The sequence below is a fragment of the Diabrotica virgifera genome, chromosome 10 (assembly GCF_917563875.1).
Source record: "Diabrotica virgifera virgifera chromosome 10, PGI_DIABVI_V3a".
Taxonomy (NCBI): domain Eukaryota; kingdom Metazoa; phylum Arthropoda; class Insecta; order Coleoptera; family Chrysomelidae; genus Diabrotica; species Diabrotica virgifera.
This window is the reverse complement of record NC_065452.1, coordinates 65,706,864-65,730,601: the sequence shown is the minus strand read 5'-3', so window position 1 is coordinate 65,730,601 and position 23,738 is coordinate 65,706,864. Positions and strand designations below refer to the sequence as shown.

Here is a 23,738-nt window from a genome sequence, read left to right as displayed (position 1 = left end):
ACGATTGGCAGGCGGGAACAAAATTTATTCGATAGATAGTTTTATTGGTAGTGTGTAGACAGAAGTTTGACCAATCATTCAGTTTGTTCACAAATCTTGCTGTATGCGGGTATGTCCGCGCACGTCATAATATGTCGCAAGAAGATTGTAACGGAATTCGTTAGAAATTGGAAGTGTTTATCCAATGCTATAGAAATAAAGTGGAATAAGGAAAGTAAAGATTATCATGATCGAAATAAGAAAAATACGATAGACTAATTATTCCTAATGCCAATAGGGAGACGGTAGTAAAGAAAATAAATAACTTGCGGACTTCTTACAAGAAAGATTTCTCTTTTTGTACAAAATAAGTCAGGCTATCGCAAGCACGTGTCGTTTTCTATCGCGGATGACATGTTTATAGCCTAAGCTTGTGCAAGGAACTGGTGGGACGGCGTTATGCATAACTCGACCAAGCGCCATTTCTTTAAAATTGAGATAACATCGGATTCTGGTGACACATAACTAAAACTATCTTGGAAAAAATCCCTGTTATTGTTACATTAACGGTTACTAAGAAAAACTAAATTAAACTAAGCGACATTCTGTCTATTGAGGGTTTTTAGTTTTGCATAACAAGACTATATCCATAACGACTATTCTTAGTTTCGCAATAGTAAACTAAGCGCCGAATAAGCGTCTTTGGTCTGGTTAAAATAGTTCTAAGAATAAAAAAAAACACGATTCACTTCAGACTGCTTCAAATACACTAACGCTTTGTATAAAAACAAAATACTGAAAATTCTACAAAATTCAATTCATATCAATTGTCAATGGTTGGGACTGCAAGTTAATAAAAAATAAATCTCATTTTACAATGTCTTAACATTGGCTGAGCCATAAAAAAAGGTATCTACGTACCGCTATTTAGTACACTAACGCTTCGAATACCAACAGATTTTAAACAATTCAACAAAATTCAATTTATGAATTGTCAATGGTCCTTACTGCAATAAATAAATAAATATCATTTTACAACAACAACACAGTCTTGGCAATAAAAAAAGGTATAGATGTAAAATTAGAAGAAGAAAAAATGTAGAGGCTTTTATACAAATAGCAACTTCTTGTTTTTTTTTTAAATTTACCCCTGTTTAAAATCTCTGTATAAGTACTCCAATTTTTTATTGATATAATTTTAACTGCATTGGAATTAACGCTATTGAATGGTAAAATGAATTTAGAGCAATAAAATGCAAAAAATATATTTAATGATAATTGAATTGATTATGTTGTAGCAATATACGTTTAATATATAAATTTAAAAAATACTAGTTTATTTATTTAGTGATTGCAGGAGGCATATCGCAATATTTTGTTTTGCATTAATAGACCAAATGACATAAAAATGATAGTTGGTCTAGTAATGTATAACAGCTAAACTTCCTAAAATATATTTAAAGCATAAATAGACCAAGCGACATTTTATTTTTTTCTAGAATATGGTAGGTGTGATTATATTGAAACTTTGCAACCAAAAAGAGTTATAGGTGATCATTCTTCTATTAAGATTTTGTACAAATATGTTAATAAATGCATTTTTAAGAAACGAAAAACTTTGAAGCCATTTATCTCAAAACTATGTTTTGGCGCTTGGTCGAGTTATGCATAACGCCGTCCATATATTAAATTTGATCAATATTATACGAGGTATGTCTAAAAATGTGAATTTCGTTAGAGTAAAGTATCTTTATTTCTCTCAATATCGAAAATTCTTATTATGAAAAGTTGTTTGGAATTAAAAAGTAAGATCAAAAATGCAATTACATTCTTCTAGTTGAAAAAAATTTTATTTTTCAAATTTTTCTCAAATTTATGGATAAAACTTCGTTTTTATTTATTACACATACCTATGATAACTCTTTTATTATTACTTTTACAAAAAAAAGGTATTCTTTATAAAAAGCTCTGTATGTCCTAAGATCTAAGATGCAACCATCAGATATCACATTTTATTAATTTTATACGACGTATGTAAAAAAATATGAATTTCAATCAGGAGTAAAGTACATTTATTTTACACAATATTGTAAATTGTTATAACAAACAGTTGTTTATAATTAAAAACTGTTTCAGTATGCAATTACATCTTTCTAATTGCAATATTGTGAAATATAAAGGTACTATAACTCACGAGCGAAATTCATATTTTTTGACACACCTCATATAAAATTAATAAAAGTTGATATATCATGGTTGAATCTTAGATTTTAGACCATGCTGAGCTTTTTATGAAGAAGAACTTTTTTCGTAAAATGAATAATAAAAGAGTTATCATATTTGTAATAAATAAAAACGATGTTGGGTATTCATAAATTATAGAAAAATTTGTAAAATATTTATTTTTTCAATTAGAAGCATGTAATTGCATATTTGATCTTAGTTTTTAATTCCAAACAACTTTTCATAATAACAATTTTCGATATTCAGAGAAATAAAGGTACTTTACCCTTGAACGAAATTCATATTTTTTGACATACCTCGTATAATATTGATAAAATTTGATATCTGATGATTGAATCTTAGGTTTTAGAGCATGCAGAACTTTTTATGAAGAAGTAACTTTTTTTCGTAAAATTAACAATAAAAAAGTTTTCCATATACGTTTCCAACTTAAGTAGACACGCTGTATATATTATAGTATGCTCCAGTTGTCTCCCGTGCAACCCCCGAACAGAAAAAAACATGAAAAAACTGCCATACAAACGTTGCGAACACGTTAAAACTTTGTTCATGGCGTGGGCATTTCACCCAACCATCATGGTTGGAGAGGAATAGAATAACGCGAACATATAAATCATGCTGCAGCTCACATACAGTTCAAGATGATAAAAACTTCTTACTTTCCTCGTGAACATTTTCAAATCATTGTCCTGATTTCGTTTGTGAGTTCGTCATAGGTTAAACAGTCCAGCTTCTTTCTTTGTGACAAGGTTGGATAGTTAGCCCAACGCCAAACTCTTTTCGGGGGATAATTTTATGCTCTCTAGTCAGTTCCCGACCCAACTTTCTGCCCTGATTGGATACCGGATCTCCAGTTGGGTCACAGAAGAGGCAATGTGGAGTAAACAGGAATGTTTCCATGTTTTTACATTCTGCTCCCATGAAAAAGTGATTACACTCAAACTTTTATTTATTTATTTATTTTACGAGAAAACCCCATTAACAAATTACAATTAACAAAATAAATAACAATATGTAAACAGATTGAAAATAAACTTAATTCTAAATTAAAAATTTATAATAAATTATTTCCATTATACATTATCATATACACCCTTAAATAGAGACTAGGTTACATCACGTCATATTGCAATCTAAAAATTTATGCTCCTTAACTGACTTTTAAAATAATATAAACTAATACCAAAGACCTCTAGATGATACTGATTTATAATTCTTGCATATCTATCTAAAGGAGAGTAGTAACCATAGTTTGTTCGGTGAAATAGTACAAAAAATGAGATAGAACGATTTCTCCTATTTCTTGAGGGAATCCCAATGTGTAATTGATTCAATAGATCTGTACAATATATTGTACAATTTACTAATTTGTACAGAAATATTAATCCAGCACAAATCCTGCGATCTACCAGGGATTGTAACTTAAGTTGCTTTTCGATTTCACTAACTCATGATCTACTATAATCAACTTAAGTTTATAAGAGCACACCCGCAAGAATTTATGCTGAATGCTTTCAATTGTTGCAATGTGCACTGCATGATATGGAGACCATATCACCGAAGCATACTCTAATCTAGACCTAACTAATGAACAATAAAGAATTTTGAATGTATTTACAGAAAAAGTTTTACAACTCCTAACTATAAAACCTAGCATTTTTGATGATTTCACTGTAATTGTATTAATGTGTTCCACAAAAGTTAAGTTCTCATCAAATATAACCCCTAAATCCTTAATTTTAGAAACATAATTCAGTGTTATCCCTTGTAATGAATATGAAGTATTCAATTTTCTAATTCCTTTAAAGAAGCTTATGTGACAACATTTAGAAATGTTTAACCTTAGCTTATTTATCCTACACCATTGATCTAATCTATCAACATCTTCCTGCAGAAGTTTTTGATCCTCCAAACTGCCACTTACTCTAAAAAATTTCAAATCATCTGCAAAACCCAGGACTTCACAGTTCTTAAAACATTCAAAAATACTATTTACAAATAAAACAAAGAAAATCGGAGAACAGTGTCCTCCTTGGGGAACTCCTGAGGTAACATTTATAGAATCTGATTGATACGAACCTATTTTAACTCTTTGCTGATGGTCAGACAAAAAGTTCTTAATCCATTTTAGAGTGTCTCTGCTAAACCCAACATTATAAAGCCTATTGAGTAATGTGTGGTGATCTACTTGGTCAAAGGCTTTGGAAAAATCAGTATATATAGAATCCACTTGTTGAAAGTTTTCAAGTGCTTTTGTAATTTGCATCTGATACGATAATAAATTGGTGACCGTAGATCTACCTGCACAAAAGCCATGTTGGATATTGGATATTAATCCTCTACAGAGCCACTTCAATTGATCACTTACTAAGCTATCAAATAGTTTTGGGATTGATGACTGGATACAGACACTCCTATAGTTAGTAACAAGATTTTTTGCCCCACTTTTAAATATAGGCATTATAAAACTATGCTTCCATTTATCTGGAAATATTGAGCACTTCAAAGATTGATTATATAGTAAATATAATGGAACAACTAAAGTGTAAATACAGTGCTTAAGTAAACTGTTTGGTACCCCATCTGGACCTAGTGTGTTTTTATTAGGAAGCTCCAAGATTTTGTTAAAAATTTCTACTTTTGAAATATAAGTGAAGCTAAAACTTTCAGAAACATTTTCAGGTATCTCTATTGACAGTGAATCATCCTGGTTCCTGGAAGTATATACTGATTCAAAAAAGTTTTTAAACAATGCAACACTTTCTTGACCATTTCTGGCTTCTTTGTCATTGTAAATTATGTTTTGAGGCAGAGAATGATTTGACTTTAAGTCTCGGATATATTTCCAAAAATATCTAGGATTTAATTTAAATTCTTGATCCACCTTAATTAAATAGTGTTGCCAATATACCTCCCTGGCTCGTTTACACTCCCCTCGCAACCTAGAAAACTCATTATAACTAGCATAGGATTTCGTATGGACATAGGCTCTGTGTGCTGCTCTTTTAAGGTAACAAAGATTTCTAAGCTCAGATGAAAACCACTTAGGATACGTCCCAGTTTTATATTTCTTTAGAGGCACAAAAAAAGAAATTCCCAAACTCAAGACTTCAAAAACCTCCAAAGATGTATTTATATCCTGGTACAACAGACACCGCTCCCAATCTATACCTGCCAAATAATCATTAAGACCCAAGTAGTTGGCATTTTGAAAATCATAGTAATAGTCTTCATAAAATAAACCAGAGGGATCCTGTTTCTTATAAATATTTCTAATAATACATTCATAACTGACATGATGTAAGCTATCTCTGAAAATTTGTTCCCTTGCCAAACTTAATTCTACATCTTTATCATTTGTGAACAATAAATCTAAATAAATGTTCCTTTTATTTGGAATATCTATCTTTTGAAGTAATTGAAGGTAACCAAAAGACTGAGCCACTGGAAGTGCTGAAGAAGTACTAGGACAAACTACTTTAACACCAAAATCATCATTAGACCATTGAGCTTCCGGAAGATTGTAATCACCAAATACATATAATTTATGAGATGGGTAGTTTATCGATATAGTTTCCACTGCGTCACAATGAGTTCTATAGTAATTTATGGGCATGCTAGGTGGAATATATACTCCTGAAACTATTGTTTTGTTCTTCTTGCTTAAGTATCGTCTCCTTTAAGAAAGTTGGCTATCTTTATCTTTGATACTGCTGCTCTGAACAGCTCAATAGAGTTACGATTGTACCATTGTTTCAAATTGTTTAATCAGGATATATGTCATCGTCCTATGCTTTTTCTGACCAGTATGTTTTTGTATTTTAATTGTATTTAATATCTCCTTTCTTGTTCGTTCTTTTTAAAGCGTCTGTGTTCATAATGGACCCAACTTATTTTTAAAGAATTCTTGTGTAAACCCACATCTCAAACGCTTTTAATCTGTTATATTCTTTATTAGCGTCTAAGCCTCCATTCCATATAATAACACGGAAAATACATAACACCTCAGTATTCATACTTTGAGTTGTAGACTCTGTAGATTATTGCTGCAAAGTACTTTTGTCATGTTATTGAATGTTGATCCGACTTTTCCTATACGTGATTTGATCTCCTGTGTATAATCATTTTTTCGGTTATGATTGTTCCAGAGTATGTATATCTGTCCACCTTTTGCATGAGTTGGTCCCTAATACATAACATCTCTTGTTGTTGTGTCTTTGCAATGGTCATGAATTTCGTCTTTTTGATATTTTTAACGTAAGTGCGGCCTCTTCACTACTCTCTACGATCTTATTGATCGAAAACTGCAATTCTTCAACTGGCTCTGTGATTACTAACGTATCATCGGCGTATCTGATGTTACTTATAGGTTCTCCGTTGATTTTAATTCCACTTTATGTTTTCTTTAGGAAACATCTTGAGGTTTTTCTTTGCTTTCTGGACTAACTCATCTGAATATAGGTTAAAGAACAGCTGAGAAAGTATGCTTCCCTGCCTTACCCATCGTATTTATATATTTCTTCTGATAGTTTGTTGCCAACCTTTACAGATATAAATTGTCAAATTTCTCTTTGTTTATTGTCTCGGCCGGTAATGGGTTAAGCTGATGGTTCAGTGGTCACAGCATTATCTATGACGCCTTTATTATATCTTCTTCTACGCCACTACAGCCCAAATTGAGCCTTGACCTCCTTTATTTTTTGCCTCCACCCTTGCTTGTCTGTGGCTGCTCTTCTCCATACACAGACTCCTAAAAGGGCTTGTGCGTCGCTGTTTACTGTGTCTTCCCAGCGCTTTCTTGGCTTTCCAACCGGTCTCTTTCTGTGCATTCTAGCATTCAGTGCTCTTTTTGGTATCGTATCCTCTCCCATTCTTATCACATGTCCGGCCCATTGCAATCTTTGTATTCTAATGAAGTGTGACAGGGGTGTTTCCTTATAAAGTTGATATAGCTCGTTGTTGTATCGACTTCTGAAGATTCCGTTTTCCCTCACAGGTCCTGGTATTCTCCTCAGTACTTTCCTTTCGAATGTGTCGAGTTTGATTTTGGATGTTTCTTTCAGGACCCAGGCTTCACTACCATAGCATGTTATTGGTCGAATTAAGGTTTTATAGATTCTCATCTTTGTATTTCGGTGGACACTTTTAGACCGAAGTATATGGGAGAGGGCATAATAAGCTCTGTTTGCCTGTGTTATTCTCTTCCGTATTTCTCCATCTTCTGATCCGTCGGCATATATTTCTTCTCCCAGGTATGTAAACTTTCCAACCGTTTCAATGTCATCTTCATGTATAATGTTTTGTGGGACTATATTTATTCTCGTCTGAGTCATTATTTTTGTTTTTTTCTGTGTTAATTTCCAGACCTAGCATTTTTGTTTGTGTTTTTAACTGTGCATATGTTTCCTATGCTCCTGTTGATGTTCTACTCACAATATTAATATCATCGGCATAAGCAGCCAGTTGAACCGTTCGGTTGGTCAGTAAATTTCCTCGTCCAGTTTGCATTTGCCTAACCGCATACTCCAGTGCCAGGTTAAACAATGTTGGGGCCAGCCCATCTCCCTGCGAAATTTTGAAAAAGTCTCCGGTGGTTTTGTATTCGTACACATGCCTGAGTTTCATCCATTGTGGCTTTAATGAGTCTTATTAGCTTGTGTGGTGTGTGGTATTGCCAATTCAGCCAATATATAGTATAGTTTGTTCCTTTTGACTGAGTCATATGCCTGTTTGAAGTCTACAAACACGTTGTGAACATCAATATCGTGTTCCCATGATGTGCTCAAGATCTGTTTGACTGTAAATATTTGATCCAGTGTTGATCTTCCCCGTCGGAAGCCCGTCTGATACTCTACAATAATATTTTCTGCTAGTTGTTGGAGCCGCTGGTTTATACATGAGGACTTTATATGCTGTACATAGTAGAGAGATTCCACGGTAGTTTTTGCACTGTAGTTTGTCTCCTTTTTTATAGATCGGGCATACTATACTTTTCTTCCAGTCGTCGGATATTTTCTCTTCTTACCATATGTCTTTGATGAGCGTGTGGATGTGACTTGCTAGGTGGTCGTCACCTACCTTATATAGTTCTACTGGTATTTCGTCAACTCCCGGAGCTTTATTGTTTTTCTGGGCCTTAATGGCTTGGAGAACTTCCTCTATGGTTGGAGCTTCTACTCCATTCTCTTCTACGTAGATCATACCCATTTCATCTTCTATGTCTACTTGTGTTCCAAGTAGGGTCTGAAAATAATGCTTCCAGGTTTCTGTGACTTTCTGTTGGTCACGATTATTTGCCCACTTTCATCTTTACATATAATTGTTTGAGGTTTTACCCACTTTTTATCTTTTTTAGGTATTCGTAAGCCCCTCTAATTTCGTTGTTTTTGAAATTTTCTTCCATTTTCATAGCCTCTCTTTTTATTTCTACATATCTGGTCTGCTTTCCGTCTTGCGACTTCAAATAATGTTCGTCTTTCCCGTGTTCTTCTTGTTATGTACATTTTGTGTGCTTCATTTCTTTCCTCTATTGCTTGTCTGCACTCATCATCAAACCATGCTCCTCTTCTCTCCGTTTTCTTGTTTCCAGGGTGGATGCTGCTGCTGTCAGTACTGCTGTGTTGATGTTACTCCATTTGCCCTCTATGGAGTGCAGTTCTAGCGTCCTTAACTCATTTGTGACTTATTGTTCGAACTTCTCTTTACATTCCTGAATTTTCAGTTTTTCCAGGTCCAGTTTGTTTGTTGTTTGTTCTTTGTTGTCTTTCGTTTCTTTCTCTGTTAACTCTGCATCTAAATTTGGTTTGTACTGAAAGATGGTCTAATCCACAACATGCTCCTCGTGTTCTCACATCGGAGATACTACTGGCTGCCCTTTTGTCTATCAGCACATGGTCAATTTGATTGGTTGTGGTTCCATCTGGTGAAATCCATGTCATTTTGTGTATGTCTTTATGTGGGAAGCATGGGAACTTATAACCATGTGTTTACTAGTGGCAAAATTTATCAAAAACTCCCCATTCTCGCTTGTTTCATTGTGCAGTGAGTGTTTTCCTATTGTGCCATAGAACTGCGGCTCCTTGTCTATTTTAGCATTCATATCACCCATTATAATCTTGAAGTCATTTTTTGGCGCATTATCATATACTATCTCCAGCTGTTGGTAGAAGCTTTCTTTTGTATGTTACTCTTGTTCTTTTATTGGGCAATGAATGTTTATCATTGTTAGGTTGAAGAAGTAGGTGCCAATTCTCAACTTGCATATCCTTTCACTGAATTCCTGGAAGTCTATGATTTTTGACTTAAATTCATTATCCACTACAAATGCGACTCCACATTCTTTGCTTCCTTGTTCCTTCCTAGTGATGAGCAAAACAAGACCAGGCTAGTCTTGGTCTTGTTCTTGCAACCTTGGTCTTGGTCTTGCAGCTAAAAGGCAGTCTTGGTCTTGCACTAGCCGGTCTCATTCTTGGTCTTGCTGGTCTTGCTTTTTTGGTAGTAATAATTTGAACCAAACAATTTCGAATAAAATGTACATTGAAATAAATAAAGATGTGAAGAATGAAACTATATTTTTTGCTTTAAAATTTTAAAAGAATGTAGAATGTAGTTTCAAACGGATACCAATTTTAACATTATACATTCACCTAATTATTTTATTAAAAAGTATGTTTCAAATATAGAGGTTTATTTTCAAATTTCAATTTTAAGTTGAATTGAGACACAATCTGCTTTTTATACATTCAATAGCATATGATATAAAAGAAAAAAAAAAGTGAAAAAAAAAAGAAGAAAAAAAGAAAAAGTTATTAGTTACATTTTATTTTATTTGGAGGAAATACGCGCTTTATTTAATTATACATACTTATATACAAGGCAAAAGCAAAACTGTTTTTATGTGGAGAAACATTTAAAAAAACCTTCAATTTTAACCAGATGTAAAATTCCTATTGAAATGATGTATCGAATGTGAACACTGATTTCTCATTAAAAAAATAGTTAATTCTATAACAAGGGAGGAAAGTGCTACTTTTCCTCCCGTGAATGAAGTTTACTGCCCGACGCGTAGCGGAGGGCAGTAATCATTCAAGGGAAGAAAAGGCACTTTACTCCCATGTTATACATATGGTTGTTCCACCTTCCTCAAATAACAAGTCATTTTTTCATTTTTACTTAATTTATTTATGTAACTAACCAACAAAATTTATTAGAACTAAAACTAACAAGTAGGTACAATATAACTGTCAACTGTCAAATATAAGTCAAATTATTAATGTAAACATTGTTAAATGAAAATAACAATTTACTGTTTTTTACCTTTCTGCAAAATACAGGGTGTTTTATAAATAAACGTTAAAATGTATAGATACTTACGTAATAGAAAATATATTTTGTACAGGGCGTCAATAGCTTATATTTCATGAATGAAATACCATGACGTCCCTAGGGAGGAAAAGTACAACTTTGCTCCCTACAATAAGGTCCGGAAAATTATACTTTCGGTAGAGGTAGGTGGAAAAATTTATTTTCAGTTCATCATCATCATTCTCTTTACCTTTCAGTTCATATGAACGTTTAACCTATAAAGTTTGTACACATACTTAAACATTCTGCATATACAGGATGGCTGTATAGTGTGACAAAGCTCGATATCTCGGAAACTGTTCATGATAGAGAATAACTGAAAATAGAACAATTAAAGAAAATCATTTTCCGAAGAATCCAGTATCACTCAAAAAAATTTATTATTTTTAGCTTTTAAGTTCCAATTAGAAACAAATATGGCGGAAAATCTATTATACTGGAAACTGTTGAACTGTCATAGGAATAATTTTACTTCTGTTTCTACATATACGGTTTTTTAAATGTCATTTTTGGGTACTACAGAAACGACGTCATCAGTATTCTTTTTATAAAATTTGTTCTTATACGACAATCTAATACGGAGCATTTTTTTTTAAATTCGATTGTGCCTCCCTTTTTTTTGACGTTCGATTACGTTAAATACCCTGTACTTTTTTTTTTTTTTTGGTTTATTGGCTTTGGGAAGAACCCGTTTTGCCACGAAAATTTATAACATTTAAAAGACTATACATATAACTGAACACAATTTGGTACAAATACAATTTTTACAAATCTGTACATATAAATACAGTAACTGAATACAATTATTTGGTACAAATACAGTTTTTACAAATCTATACATATATATATTTAATACCTAACTGAATAAAATTTGGATTGATTGATACAGACCTAAAAGTTGAGGAAATTATAAGCGTCTCCTCGTACGACCTAAAAAGTTACAAAAAATAGCTCTTACTTCGGGATTATGGATGCACTCCAGCATAATGGAAAGATAATTTTGAGGAAACGGGATTTTTAGTTTCGTTAGTTCCGTAATAAGGTAAGAGGTGGCATTAGAATTATGACTGCATTGAAAAATCCAGTGATTAAAGTCGTCAAAACTGTCACTGCAGTCACAGAGGGGGGATGTGGCCAATTTCATCTTATAAAGCTTAGGTTGACTGCTCCGTGTCCAAAGAGCCACCTAATGTATTTGGTGTTAATTTTTCTATTGGGATGACTTCTTTTAGCAAGCTTTGTAGAAGGAAGTGTTGGAAAAAGCGTGCAGTACTGAAATGCATTGTTAGATCTAATTGTTGTCAATTTGTCTGCCCATTTAGTTCTTAAGTTTTGCTTACATATAGATAATGCGTCTTATAGCGTTAATTCGGGGGCTTGTTTGCCATCAGTGATAGCTCTTTTTGCCAGTTTGTCAGCTGTTTCGTTTCCCGTTATGGAGGAATGCCCTTTGGCCCATATGAAGAATGTATTTATCTGTTTATAATCTAAGACTCTTAAGGTTGTCAAAATTTCCACGATTATTGAGTTATTGTATATGGAGGTAACCGGGTACACTAGAGCTGATAAAACAGATTTCGAATCCGATATTATAGCCAAGTTTGACAAGGGTAGCAGTGAATTGTTTGCCCAATCCAAAGCCTTAAATATAGCAAGTGCCTCTGCTGTAAAGATTGTAGAGTTTTTGTTTAGTTTAAACAACAAACTTTCGTTTGTGTTTTCCCTGTACACTGCACATCCTGTTCCAGTAGGGGATTTGGATCCGTCTGTAAAAAATTTATGTACATTACCTAATTTCTCTAATTCTATTTGCATAGATATGTTATTAATTGCTGGGTTATCATTATATTCTGGAAAAATAATATTTGGTTGTGTAAGACATATATCGAATTTAGCCGTGAAGAACGGCAAACCAGAATCATCACGTAGTTCGATGTTTGAGACTGTTGCAAATGCATCAGCTAGAGGGGGACAGTTTCTGTTGTGCCAGTATTTATTAGTGTAGCTATATGCAGTTAAGATGCCTAAATTTTTAATAAGGTCGTTGTGTGTAAATCGTTTTTGTTTAACGACGAATTTTTCAGCTAGTAACTGTCGTCGAAGTTGCATGGGGGGTTCGCCACACTCTGCAAGGAGCGCAGCTGTGGGAGTGGATTTAAATGCACCAAGAACAATGCGTAGAGCCTTGAACTGTACCCTATCTATTTGTGAAAGTCTGGAATTAGTGGCTGATCCATACAAGAAACAACCATAATCTAGGATAGATCGAGTGTACGCTCGGTAGAAAATCAAGTTAATGTTAGGGTCAGCGCCTCAATGATATCTGTTAATTGCTCTTAGGATATTAAGACTTTTTTCACTTTTCTTAATGCATCTTGATATGTGATCAGACCAGGTCAGTTTGCAATCAAATGTGATACCCAAATATGTGTATGTTTTGCAAACAGGTATAGTGTGATTTTGAATTGTAAGGCTATTAAGTTCTGGCAATTGGTGTCTGGTAAAAAATACAATAGCAGATTTATGAGGTGATATCAAATCCCTGTTCAGGAAAGTATTTAAAGCAGCAATGCACTATATACTTAAGATTACTAACACATTGAGAGTAGTTTTTATGAGTAGTGTATATAGAAAAATCGTCAGCATATTGTAAAATTCTTGCGTTCATACCAAGGTTGTGAACATCGAGGGTATAGATATTAAATAGAAGCGGGCTCAACACCGACCCCTGTGGCAGACCAGAGTTAACCTCTCTAGGACCTAGAGTATTTGTATTGCATTTTATAAAGATCTGTCGTCTGAGGAACATATTAATAAGAACAAATGCAAATTGTGGTGGTATATGGATGTATGTTAACTTTTCATATAAACAATCCAACAGCACGCTTTCATAAGCACTAGAGATATCTAAAAATAAGGCAGCTGAATAATGGTTTTCTGAAAAAGCCAACTGAATTTCCGGCAAGATTGGCTGCACAGTCGAGAGTACCTTTACCTCGCCGAAAACCAAACTGGGATTGGGGGAGGATGTTATTATTTTCTAACCACCATTCTAATCTGAGTTTGATAATTCTTTCCAAAGTTTTTAATACACAAGACATTAGAGAAATGGGTCGCAGAGCTTTGTTGTCACTGACCTTAGGAATAGGAATAATTAGACACTGTTTTAGTGAGGGGTAATCCGTATCTCCTGAAAGTATATTGTTATATATTTTGCAAAGAAAGTGTTTCGCCGAGTCAGGGAGCTTTTTAATCATCATGTAATTGATGCCATCTAAGCCTGGAGCGGTAAGTTTTGACGATTTGATATTAAGTTCTAACTCTCTTAGTGTAACTGGGGCTAGAAGAGAATGACCATGATTACTGGTGGGTGTGTAGTGAATGTAAGGACTAACAAAACTTGGAGCTAATTTATGAAAAAGTATTTCCACCTCATGTTCTTCACATGGTTGGATATCATTTTTCTTCTTTTGAAATCTATTAATCCGGCGCCAAATTTCCGAGGGATTTGAATTCCTATTAAGTTGAGTACAATAGTCTGCCCAAGCCTGTTTGGCTTTCAATTTAAAGGTTCTTTTGCAGAGCGCATCTATTTTTTTTACATTGATATAATTTGAAGTTATCATATTGCGCTTGTACGTTTTGTAAGCTTCCTTCCTTTGGGTAACTAACTGTTGACATTCCTCATCCCACCAAGGGGGATGAGGAGCCTTTTTAGGAGAGAAGGGGTAAGTTTTTTTAAGAGCTGAATCCGCCGAGGATGTCATTGAATTGGTGATAAAGTTAATCATTTCGTTAGTATTGTTGAAAAGCGGAATCTCGGAGAAATCTTTATCAATTTTTGTTTGAAACAATGCCCAATCAGCTTCTCGCATAGACCATTTATGAATGGGAGTAATATTAATATTATCAATTCTGAGTTGTTGTAACACAAATGTGATAGCATAATGGTCAGAGCCATACGTATCTGCTTTAACAGACCAAGAGAATTGTGAGCTAAAGTTGGACGAAATGAGGGTAAGATCAACACATGATGGAGGAGAGCCAGGGGCAGATACTCTGGTAGGAGATCCGTCATTTGCAATGATAAAGTTGTCGAAGTATTCTAAAGCTTCCATGAGTATGTTACCGCTATGATCATTGTTTATAGAGCCCCAGGCTCCATGATGGGCGTTAAAGTCGCCACCAATAATAAAATTATGCGGAATTTGTTGAAAAAGAGAAACATAGTCGTTCACTGTGACTGCAATGCTACCTGGACGATAAATACTAACCACAGATATTTTGGTGCCATTGACATCAATATCAATGCCACAAACTTCAATATTTTTATTAAATGTTTGGTTGAATACTATATTATTGTATTTAATATTATTAGAGATAATTATGCTAACACCTCCACCTCGTTTATTACGTCTATCTTTTCTAATAATATTAAATCCCTGTAAGGACATTTCATACTTAGGTTTGTACCAAGTTTCCGAAATAAGAGCTATATCAAAGTGTTCTTCTGTAAAAAGTTGCGTAATAGAGTTTTTATTAGAGTACGCTGATCTAGCGTTCCACTGGACAATTTTTAAACCGGCCATATCAGGTAAAGAAATGTTTAATCACGCTGTTAATTATATTTTCTACATCTTGTATAGAGGGAACTGAACTATTAATCGCAGGGTTTCGAGCAGGAATGTCTGAAAAGAAATTATTGATTGAATCCTTCAAAGTAGTAGCGAATTCATTTTTAAGATGTTCATCGTTATTTTTAGATACATTTTTATTATAGTTTCCGAACTGGAATACGGGGCTAGCACAAAAGCTAAATTCGCTTGGAGCGGTAATAAGCGTAGGAGACGATGGGTGTATTTTTCGTTTTTTTCTAGTAGAAGCTGCAGTATTTGAAATATTTGCAATGGAAGGCAAATGTTTTGATGAGCTTTGAGCAATATTGGAATAGGTATTTGGCCTGGAAACTAATGAAGGGAATTCAGTAGTGGATGACAGTAACGGAGCAAATCTGTTTTTTTGAACAATACTAGTGTAGACAGGATTGTCAATAACTTTTTCGGCCTCTTTGAAAGAAATATTAAGGTGTGCCATTGCTTCCTTAGTTCGTTTTTGTTTTTTATACTCTGAACAATCTCGATTTGTCGAGTTGTGTGAATTAGAGTTACAAAAAATGCAGAAGTTATCACATTGAGTGCATTCGTTATCATTTTCTTTGCCGCAGTTTCGGCATTTCTTTTTTCCTTTACATTGAGATGCAGAGTGACCGTAACGAAGACAATTGTAACATTGCATAACAGGATGAACGTACGTGTCTACAGGACATCTCACTTTATTTATATAAATAAATTGGGGAATTTTGTTCCCTGCAAATGTGACAACTATCATTTGACGGGGGATTTTTTCAATCACTCCGTCTTCTATTACTTTTCGAAACATTCTTTGAACCTTACGAACAGAACACTCTGATTTTATAACTTTAACAAGATCATTTTCAGTCAGATATGTATCGACCGATCTCACAATACCTTTTTTTTTTCAGTTAAATGTGAGGGGATATAAGCTATCAGTTTATTGTCTTTGAATACCGAATTTTCCACTAATTTGTTCACAACTAACCCTGAATTGACTTCAATTTTAAGTCTGTTACGACCCACGCTACTAATTTCTAAGATCGATTTTTCGTATTCCGAAAGTGCTAACAGTTTTTCACCAAGTCTCATTGGATGCAATCTTCCCACATTCAAAACTTCGTGTTCCACAAAAATTAAGTACGGACCTGTATCTCATGATGTAAATCGATTATTAATGGAAATATCGCGTTTGAAAGACTGGTTTGGCTGGTCTAAATTACTTGCTGTTGTTGTTAATGAGCTTTTATTGTTATCATTATCTGCTGGAAAAACTTGATTTTTGTCCCCTGTTGCAATATTATTCTTATCGGCTTCTGTAAATCCACGAAAACCATCTTGATTAATATTTACATTTGAATCGTCGAGTTCCATGCCATCCAGAACCCTGATATCCTCGATTCTTATATTTGAAGATCGCGGCGGCTTCCCGCCGCCAGGTGAAGTTCCCGACATCCGTCCCAGACAGAAGTCGGATTTTTAAGTATAATTCCCCAGGACAAATTAAGTAATGAATCGACTTACTTGTAGAAATCCAAAAAACTTAACCAAATAAATGAGTAAAAGGTAAACAAACTGTGTATTTTTTGCGGCAATTAGTGAATCGACTTTTAAATCAAACACGTCTAATCACTAAGAGACTTGATAGACGACTGACCCTGTACTTACTGTTGTAAAATTATAAGATACCGTTAGAAAAGTTAGAAGAGGAATGTTAAAACCAATTCCCCTTAATCTGTTTTACTACCGATCAAAGTATATATCAAAATTGTTGATTTTTAGCTTAAAATATTATGTATTTTAAAATTTTTATATTGTTTAAGGTTTATTACAATGTCAGTATATATTATTGAACTAAAAAAATAAAGTTAAATAATAAAAAACCAATTTCGCAAAAAAAGTGCAAGAGTCTTGCAGGTTGGTCTTGGTCTTGGTCTTGCTGCAAGACCAAGACCAGTCTCGCTGCAAGACCAAGACCAGTCTCGCTCATCACTATTCCTTCCCACTAATGCCTTTATTATATGGTGTTGTATGTCTTTTAGTATATTTATTTGACCTTCTGCGATTGATTTAATAATTACTGACGGTATCTCGTCAGAACCTGTAGCTTTATTATCTTTTGCTAATTTTATTGCATGCATTCTTTTGTTATACTGAGCCCACTTTCTCTATGTTGCATGTTTCCTGTTTGCCTCTCATCTTTAAATAATTCCTGTATGTATTGTTTCCATCTTTCTATTTTCTTGTTGCCAAGGAGAATTTTACCTTTTTTATCTAACAGGGTGCTACTGTGGTTTGTTGTTTTTACTTGTTTGTTACTGTGTTTATGTAGAGTGAAGTCATCGTGACCTTCCAATTCCAATAGTACTTCTATTTCCTCACACTCGTTTGAGGACCGTTTTTCCTTGGCTTCTCTTATTTTCTTTCTAATTACACTAATATGTCTTTATACTTTTCAATGTCTATGTTCTTGTACAATCTTCTCTTTTCCATCAATTGCTTTATCTCATTAATCCACGATTTTGTCAAGTTACTAGTGTGCTTTCCCTTTAGGATCTCCTTCGTTGGATTCAGCACTATGTTTTTATATGTTTCCCATTTTCTGTTCGAATCTTCTTTTGGATCTATATTTATTTTTATTTCCTCGTTAATTTTTTTGGACTGCTGATCTCGTACAAGTGAATCTTTCAAAAATGAATGCTGTGTTAGATTATTATTGCAACGTGCAGTTAGTTTTTTGAATCGGCGATCGAATGTTACAACAACCGGATTATGGTCTGCATTAGCCCCAGGATATGTTTTTGCTGATTTAATGGAGTTTAGAAACCTTTTTCTTATTAAAACATAATCTATCTGGTTTCTAATAGCTTTCCTATCGCTGTTGTCAGACCATCTCCAGGTGTAGAGTCTACGATTAGTTCTCCTTTTGAGTTACAAACGCCCATAATAATGGTGATATCTCTATGCATTGTGTTATCCAGGGCTAGTTGTACATCTTTATATAGTAGAGAATCCGATATAAGGTCGATCGGCACCGATCTGTTTAATAGATAAAAATTGTTGGATATGTAATTTAGTATGTTAACAATTATAAAAGACAAGGGGTGCCCGATCTAATTTTGTTCTGACTATAATTAATTAATAATTAAAAAATTACTTTTTTCAAAAATTTAAAAAGTTTTTTCAGTCCGGGCAGATATTATTTTAGATTTTTTGGATCATTCTAAATTCTAAACAAAAAAGGTCTTTTGTAAATTTTCTCTTAAGTTGGTCGTTTTCGATTTATAAACAATTTAAAACGAAAGATGACGATTTTCAAAGCTCAAAAAAATATCATTTTTGAAATTACGAAGTACCTAAATTCAAGTTCAAACCTTCCATTAGGTCCGGATAAGAATTTTTGCCGTATTTTATTCTAAAATACATTTTTTTAATTATTAATGAGGAAGGTTCCTTATGGGAAGGCATTGACAACTAAAAAACAGTGTTTTAAAATAAAAAAAAGTCCAAAATACTTATCAAGAACTGATAGAATACGGTTCGAACTTAAATTTAGGTACTTCGTAATGTCAAAAATGATATTTTCTACTTTTTTGAGCCTTGAAAATCGTCAGCTCTAGTTCTTTTTTCAGTTTTAAATTGGAACTGAAACTAGAAAACGATCAACTTAAGAGAAAAACTACAAAAGAACTTTTTTGTTTATAATGATCCAAAAAATCTAAAATGATATCTGCCCGGGCCGAAAAAACATTTTTTCTACTCTTATACTTTAATATATCAATTATGATTCACTACCTGTGTCATATTGAGCTTCATTATGATACAGATTTTTAATCAATAGAATCGCGAGATGACATTCGCGATGAAGGTGGTACATGCGCAGTGGCCAATGTCGAGTCAAATACATACGCTTTGACAGTTCTCAATATGTAAACAAACTGACTAATTTAAAAATTAAATATTTTTAAGAAAATTACCAAGACGATGGGATATTAAAAATTTATTTTAATGATTTGTAATAATTTGAAAATATAAATGTATAAAATGTAAATATGTATATATTATAAAACAATTAATTGAACCATATAACTATTTAATTTGTTTGCGTTACAAAATTAACAGATTTGAAAATATTTTTAGTTGTGAATCATAGAAAAAATCATGTATACAACTTGCATTTAATTATCATTTTAAAACTCATATTCCAAACGATACTCGCCGCTACGTGTCTCATTTCGTATCTGTCATACTCGCATCATAGTGACCATCATTAAATGCTCGTTGCATAATATACTATTTTAAATTTATTAAAAAAAGTCATTTTTTAATTAATAATTATTATGGTCACAACAAAATTAGATCGGCCACCCGTTTTTTTTTTAATTGTTAACATACTAAATTGCATATCGATGGTGAAAGTTCCCAACCTCCTATGTCAATTTTTGGCTATTTTGTCTTGTTACCCTAAATTAAAGAGAATATGTATTTTTACTGTTTTCAAGCTATGTCGTTATTTCATTAATTGGCTTATGGATGGCATATATGAAATAACGGCATAGGAGCTTGTAATGTAAATAGTAAAAATACATAATATTTCTCTTTAATTTAAGGGTAACGGAAAAAAATATCCAAAAATTTACATAGGAGGTTGGGAACTTTCACCATCGATATGCAACAATTTTTATCCATTAAACAGATCGTTGCCGATCAACTTTCGTTGGATAACTACTCTATCGGAGATAGGAATGAAAGATGTCACTGACTGACGTAAGTTCGTATTAACAGTAATTGCTACTCCATTTCAATGGTTTGGATCATTATTTCCCAAATACTATATTTTGGTATTTGAAATCTGCTGTTTTCACCCGAGTCTGGCCATCTGGTTTCACTTAGTCCCAATATTTTGATGGACATTCGTTGTATTTCTTTTATGATGTCTATCTTTCCGGCTTCATAAATTGTTTTAATATCCCAGGTGGCGATATTTGCACCTTTATTCTTTTTTAGGGGTTTTCACTGGATCTTTGCACCTTTAATCTTTTTGTGGGGTTTTCTCAGGTTAACTACTGGGGGAGCCGTACAGTCTTTTGGTTGTCTACCCCTGCCAGATCTTGATAACCGAAAATCATAATCAGTAACTTGTTTTAACCATCTTGTATAGCTCACTGATCTTGACGTCGATAGTACACTCATCGGCAAAATTAACAGTCCACCTTGTATTTCTTTGAATTTGCAGAAATTTTCAATCAGGGACCATATTTTGTAAAAGATAAGGTATAAATTGCTTTGAGGAAAAGAAAACAATAAAATTATTGAAAACAAAAAGTTTATAAGGAATGCTTAGCAAAAATCCAATGTTTAAAAATCATCAAAAGAAAATTCAGACAAGCATAATTTTAAAAATCGTGGTGTAATTAAAAAAAGTTATGAGTAATAATAATGGGTGTTGCCGCCTCTGGTCCCTAGGACTTCTAGTCATTCTAGTTATTGCCAGTTCGGCAATATATTCATGATATCCTGGATATCCGATTGGGGCATATTGTGCCAATACTCTACCATAGTCATCTTCAAAGGTTGTAGGGGCTGAACTATGGTACGGGATGATATCAGGCGATTTTGGGAGATAGGTTCGTACATCCGCAGGCCAGAGGTGGGATTCTGTGTACAATCGCTAACGCCGATCGCTTTCTATCAATGTCAATATATTTGAATTTTTAATTTTAATTCAAATATTTTCTTGTTTTACTAAGTGTCACTTCAGCATCAATTAAAGTATAACCTAGCAAAACTAGAAAATAATTCAATTAAAGCTAAAAATTCAAATATTTTCACAACAATTGACATCGATAGAAAGCGACATGTAGATACATATCTACAGTGCACGGAATCTAGCCTCAGGTCAAAGCCGACATCGATGCACTACAATTCAAGATGACTGCTTCATTGTCAGCAACGTGTTGAATCGCTTTTGCGCTGCTACTGAAGCGTTTTGAGGTGAGAAATGTTAGTGTGAGTAAACATACCATTAGAAGAAGACTGACAGAAAGAAATTTGAGGGCTTTCCATCCATCTCACGCCCCACAGCTACTCCCACAACGCCATAGGGCAAGACTTGGTTTTGTGTGATAATATGCTGACTTGACTGTAGCAGAATGGAAAAACATACTATTCTCAGATGAGAACAGAATAGCTCTAAGAGGTCTGCTGGACGTAAGGGTATCTACAGGCGTCAACATGAAAGGTTTGTTCCATGCTCCATGCAGTATAACCGAAACAGTGGTTTACCGAGGAGACTCAATAATGATTTGGGGAGGTTTGGTCTCTTACGACGCTTATACTGATATTGTGTTTGATAGATGTAGTGGGCATGTTCAAAGATATGTGGAAGAAGTTCTCCAAGATCATGTCATGCTTTTCGCACCGTTTATTGGTGAAAATTTTAAATTATTGCATGACAATGCTCGTTGCCATACCGCAAGATTCATTCGTGCATACCTTAATGAGGTCGGGTTTAAGTTTTATCATGGCCAGCACACAGTCCCGATCTTAACCCAATTGAACATAACTAAAAAACTGGTAAGAGCCAGAGTATCAACCCTTACATCCTTTGGAGAGCTCAATATTGCTGCAGTAGAGGAGTGACACAATATCCCCCAATCGAATATGCAGTGCAGGATATGAATGGATGGCCGAACCAGCCCCAAGAAGTCCTAAGATCCAGAGGCGGGCCACCCATTATTAATACTCATGTTTTTGTTAATTAGACTATGATTTTCAAAATTATGTTTGAATTTTCTTCGAAGATTTTTAAACATTTGATTTTTGTTAAGTATCCCTTGATAAAAGACATTTTTTTAAATAATTTTATGGTTTTCTATTCCTCAAAGGTAGTTTTCACTTAATATTTCATAAAACGTGGTCTAGAATTGACAATTTCTGCAAATTGAAAGAAATACAAGTTGGGCGGTTAATTGTGCCAGTGAGTGTAAGCCCCTCCCTCAAGTTGAGCACTCACTAGAATGCTTGTATATTTGATGCAGAAATTATTACCACCACCGGCCACGTTACAGTCGGTGAGCTGTACTATTGCCGTTGTTTTGTTGTAAGTGTTTAAATATTGTGTATCAATTTTAACAACAATATTATTTTATAGACATCAGCTGCTGACTTGGTTAGTTGTTCCCAATTCGCATCCAAAGTGTTAAAACGCTACAACAACCATGAACCCTGCGGAAACAATGCGTACCTGAAATGGAACTTTTTTCCATCATTCCGTAGACGTGACCGCTCCTCCCGATCGACCCTGAGTGTAATCAATGAGAAACCTAATGGGCAAATCAAAAATGGAAGAATCAATAGGAAGAAGAATCGTACTAACTAATTGCCAAATTTCTATGCAGTACTATTGTAAGCACAGTTTGTTTTAAATTCTTATAAAAAAATGGTCTTAGCTTTTAATGTATAGTGTGTGTTAACTGCAAGTTTGTTCATGTGTAATTAATTCCCAGAATCGTTTCAATATTAATTTATATATCCTTATTCATCCTCATTTGTATTGTGGAATCTTGCATTGACACACACTTACCTAATTTTTAAAGAGACAAACGATAATTTCTTCTTTGTCCGTCAGCTCCTATATTTTTTGAACATCTTCAATACCATATTTACTCGTTGGAAAATGGACTGCAAGAAGTTATGTTTGTCTCCTTATTTTTATTCTAGAGTACCTATATGTAACCTAAGATATCTATATCGAAAGTGATGTGAGTGTAAATTATATGTTTTTATGTAAAGAGTTTACTATATATATTTTTATGAAAAATTTAAATCTAGTGATATTAAATATAAGCTGTGAGTCTCTATTGAGCGCCATTTTTTGACTTGCTACAAAAACTTGCGTTCTGGTAAATTTTGCATGATAAGCTACACCACATCACAAAAATTTGTAAAATTTTATATAAAAAAATATATACATAATTGCAAAATATGCAAAAAAAATATAAAATGTTTTAAATATTAAAAAATATCTTGGTTAAAATGTTACATATTTTTAGTTTTATTTTTAAAAAGATTTTGATTGATTATAAATGTGCTTACTCATTGTCTGTTCTGTCCTGAAACTAGTCCTTCTGATTTGTTACCATGTAATGGCATATCTTTTGAATACGCTAATATACATCTCCACAGAATTTTGAGTTTTATTTCTTTTATCTATTAATATTTGCAATCCGTAAAAAGAATTAGCCCATAAATACCCCCCTACTGCAGAAAAGAAATATGATAATGATGCCGAATCATTCTATAGCCAATTAAAACAGAAACTTAAAAATCTAAAAAGGAACGAAGTCATAATATTCTTGGAGATTTTAACGTGAAAATGGATCAAGGCCGAAGATCTGACCTGATAGGTAAATATGGACTAGGGGAGAGCAATAAAAGAGGCGATAGATTATACCAATTCTGTTAAGAACATGACAGGATAATCGCAAATACATGATTTAAATTACACAAAAGAAGGTT

General features: G+C 33.7%; 1 protein-coding gene across 2 annotated transcripts in view; it reads left to right on the top strand.

Annotated features, from left to right (window-relative positions):
- LOC126878681 (cyclin G) overlaps positions 1-23,407 on the top strand; it is a 51,267-nt gene extending 27,860 nt beyond the window's left edge. The window contains exon 6 of one of the 2 annotated variants that reach the window (XR_007695733.1): positions 22,372-22,562. Coding sequence is in view for 1 of the 2 variants with exons in the window: in XM_050641536.1 (XP_050497493.1) it covers positions 22,372-22,599 (228 nt within the window). In the remaining variant the exon portion in view is untranslated. Of the gene's footprint in view, positions 1-22,371 lie in introns of both variants that reach the window. The other variant, XM_050641536.1, reaches the window with a different exon arrangement.
- Positions 23,408-23,738: the final 331 nt, after the last annotated feature.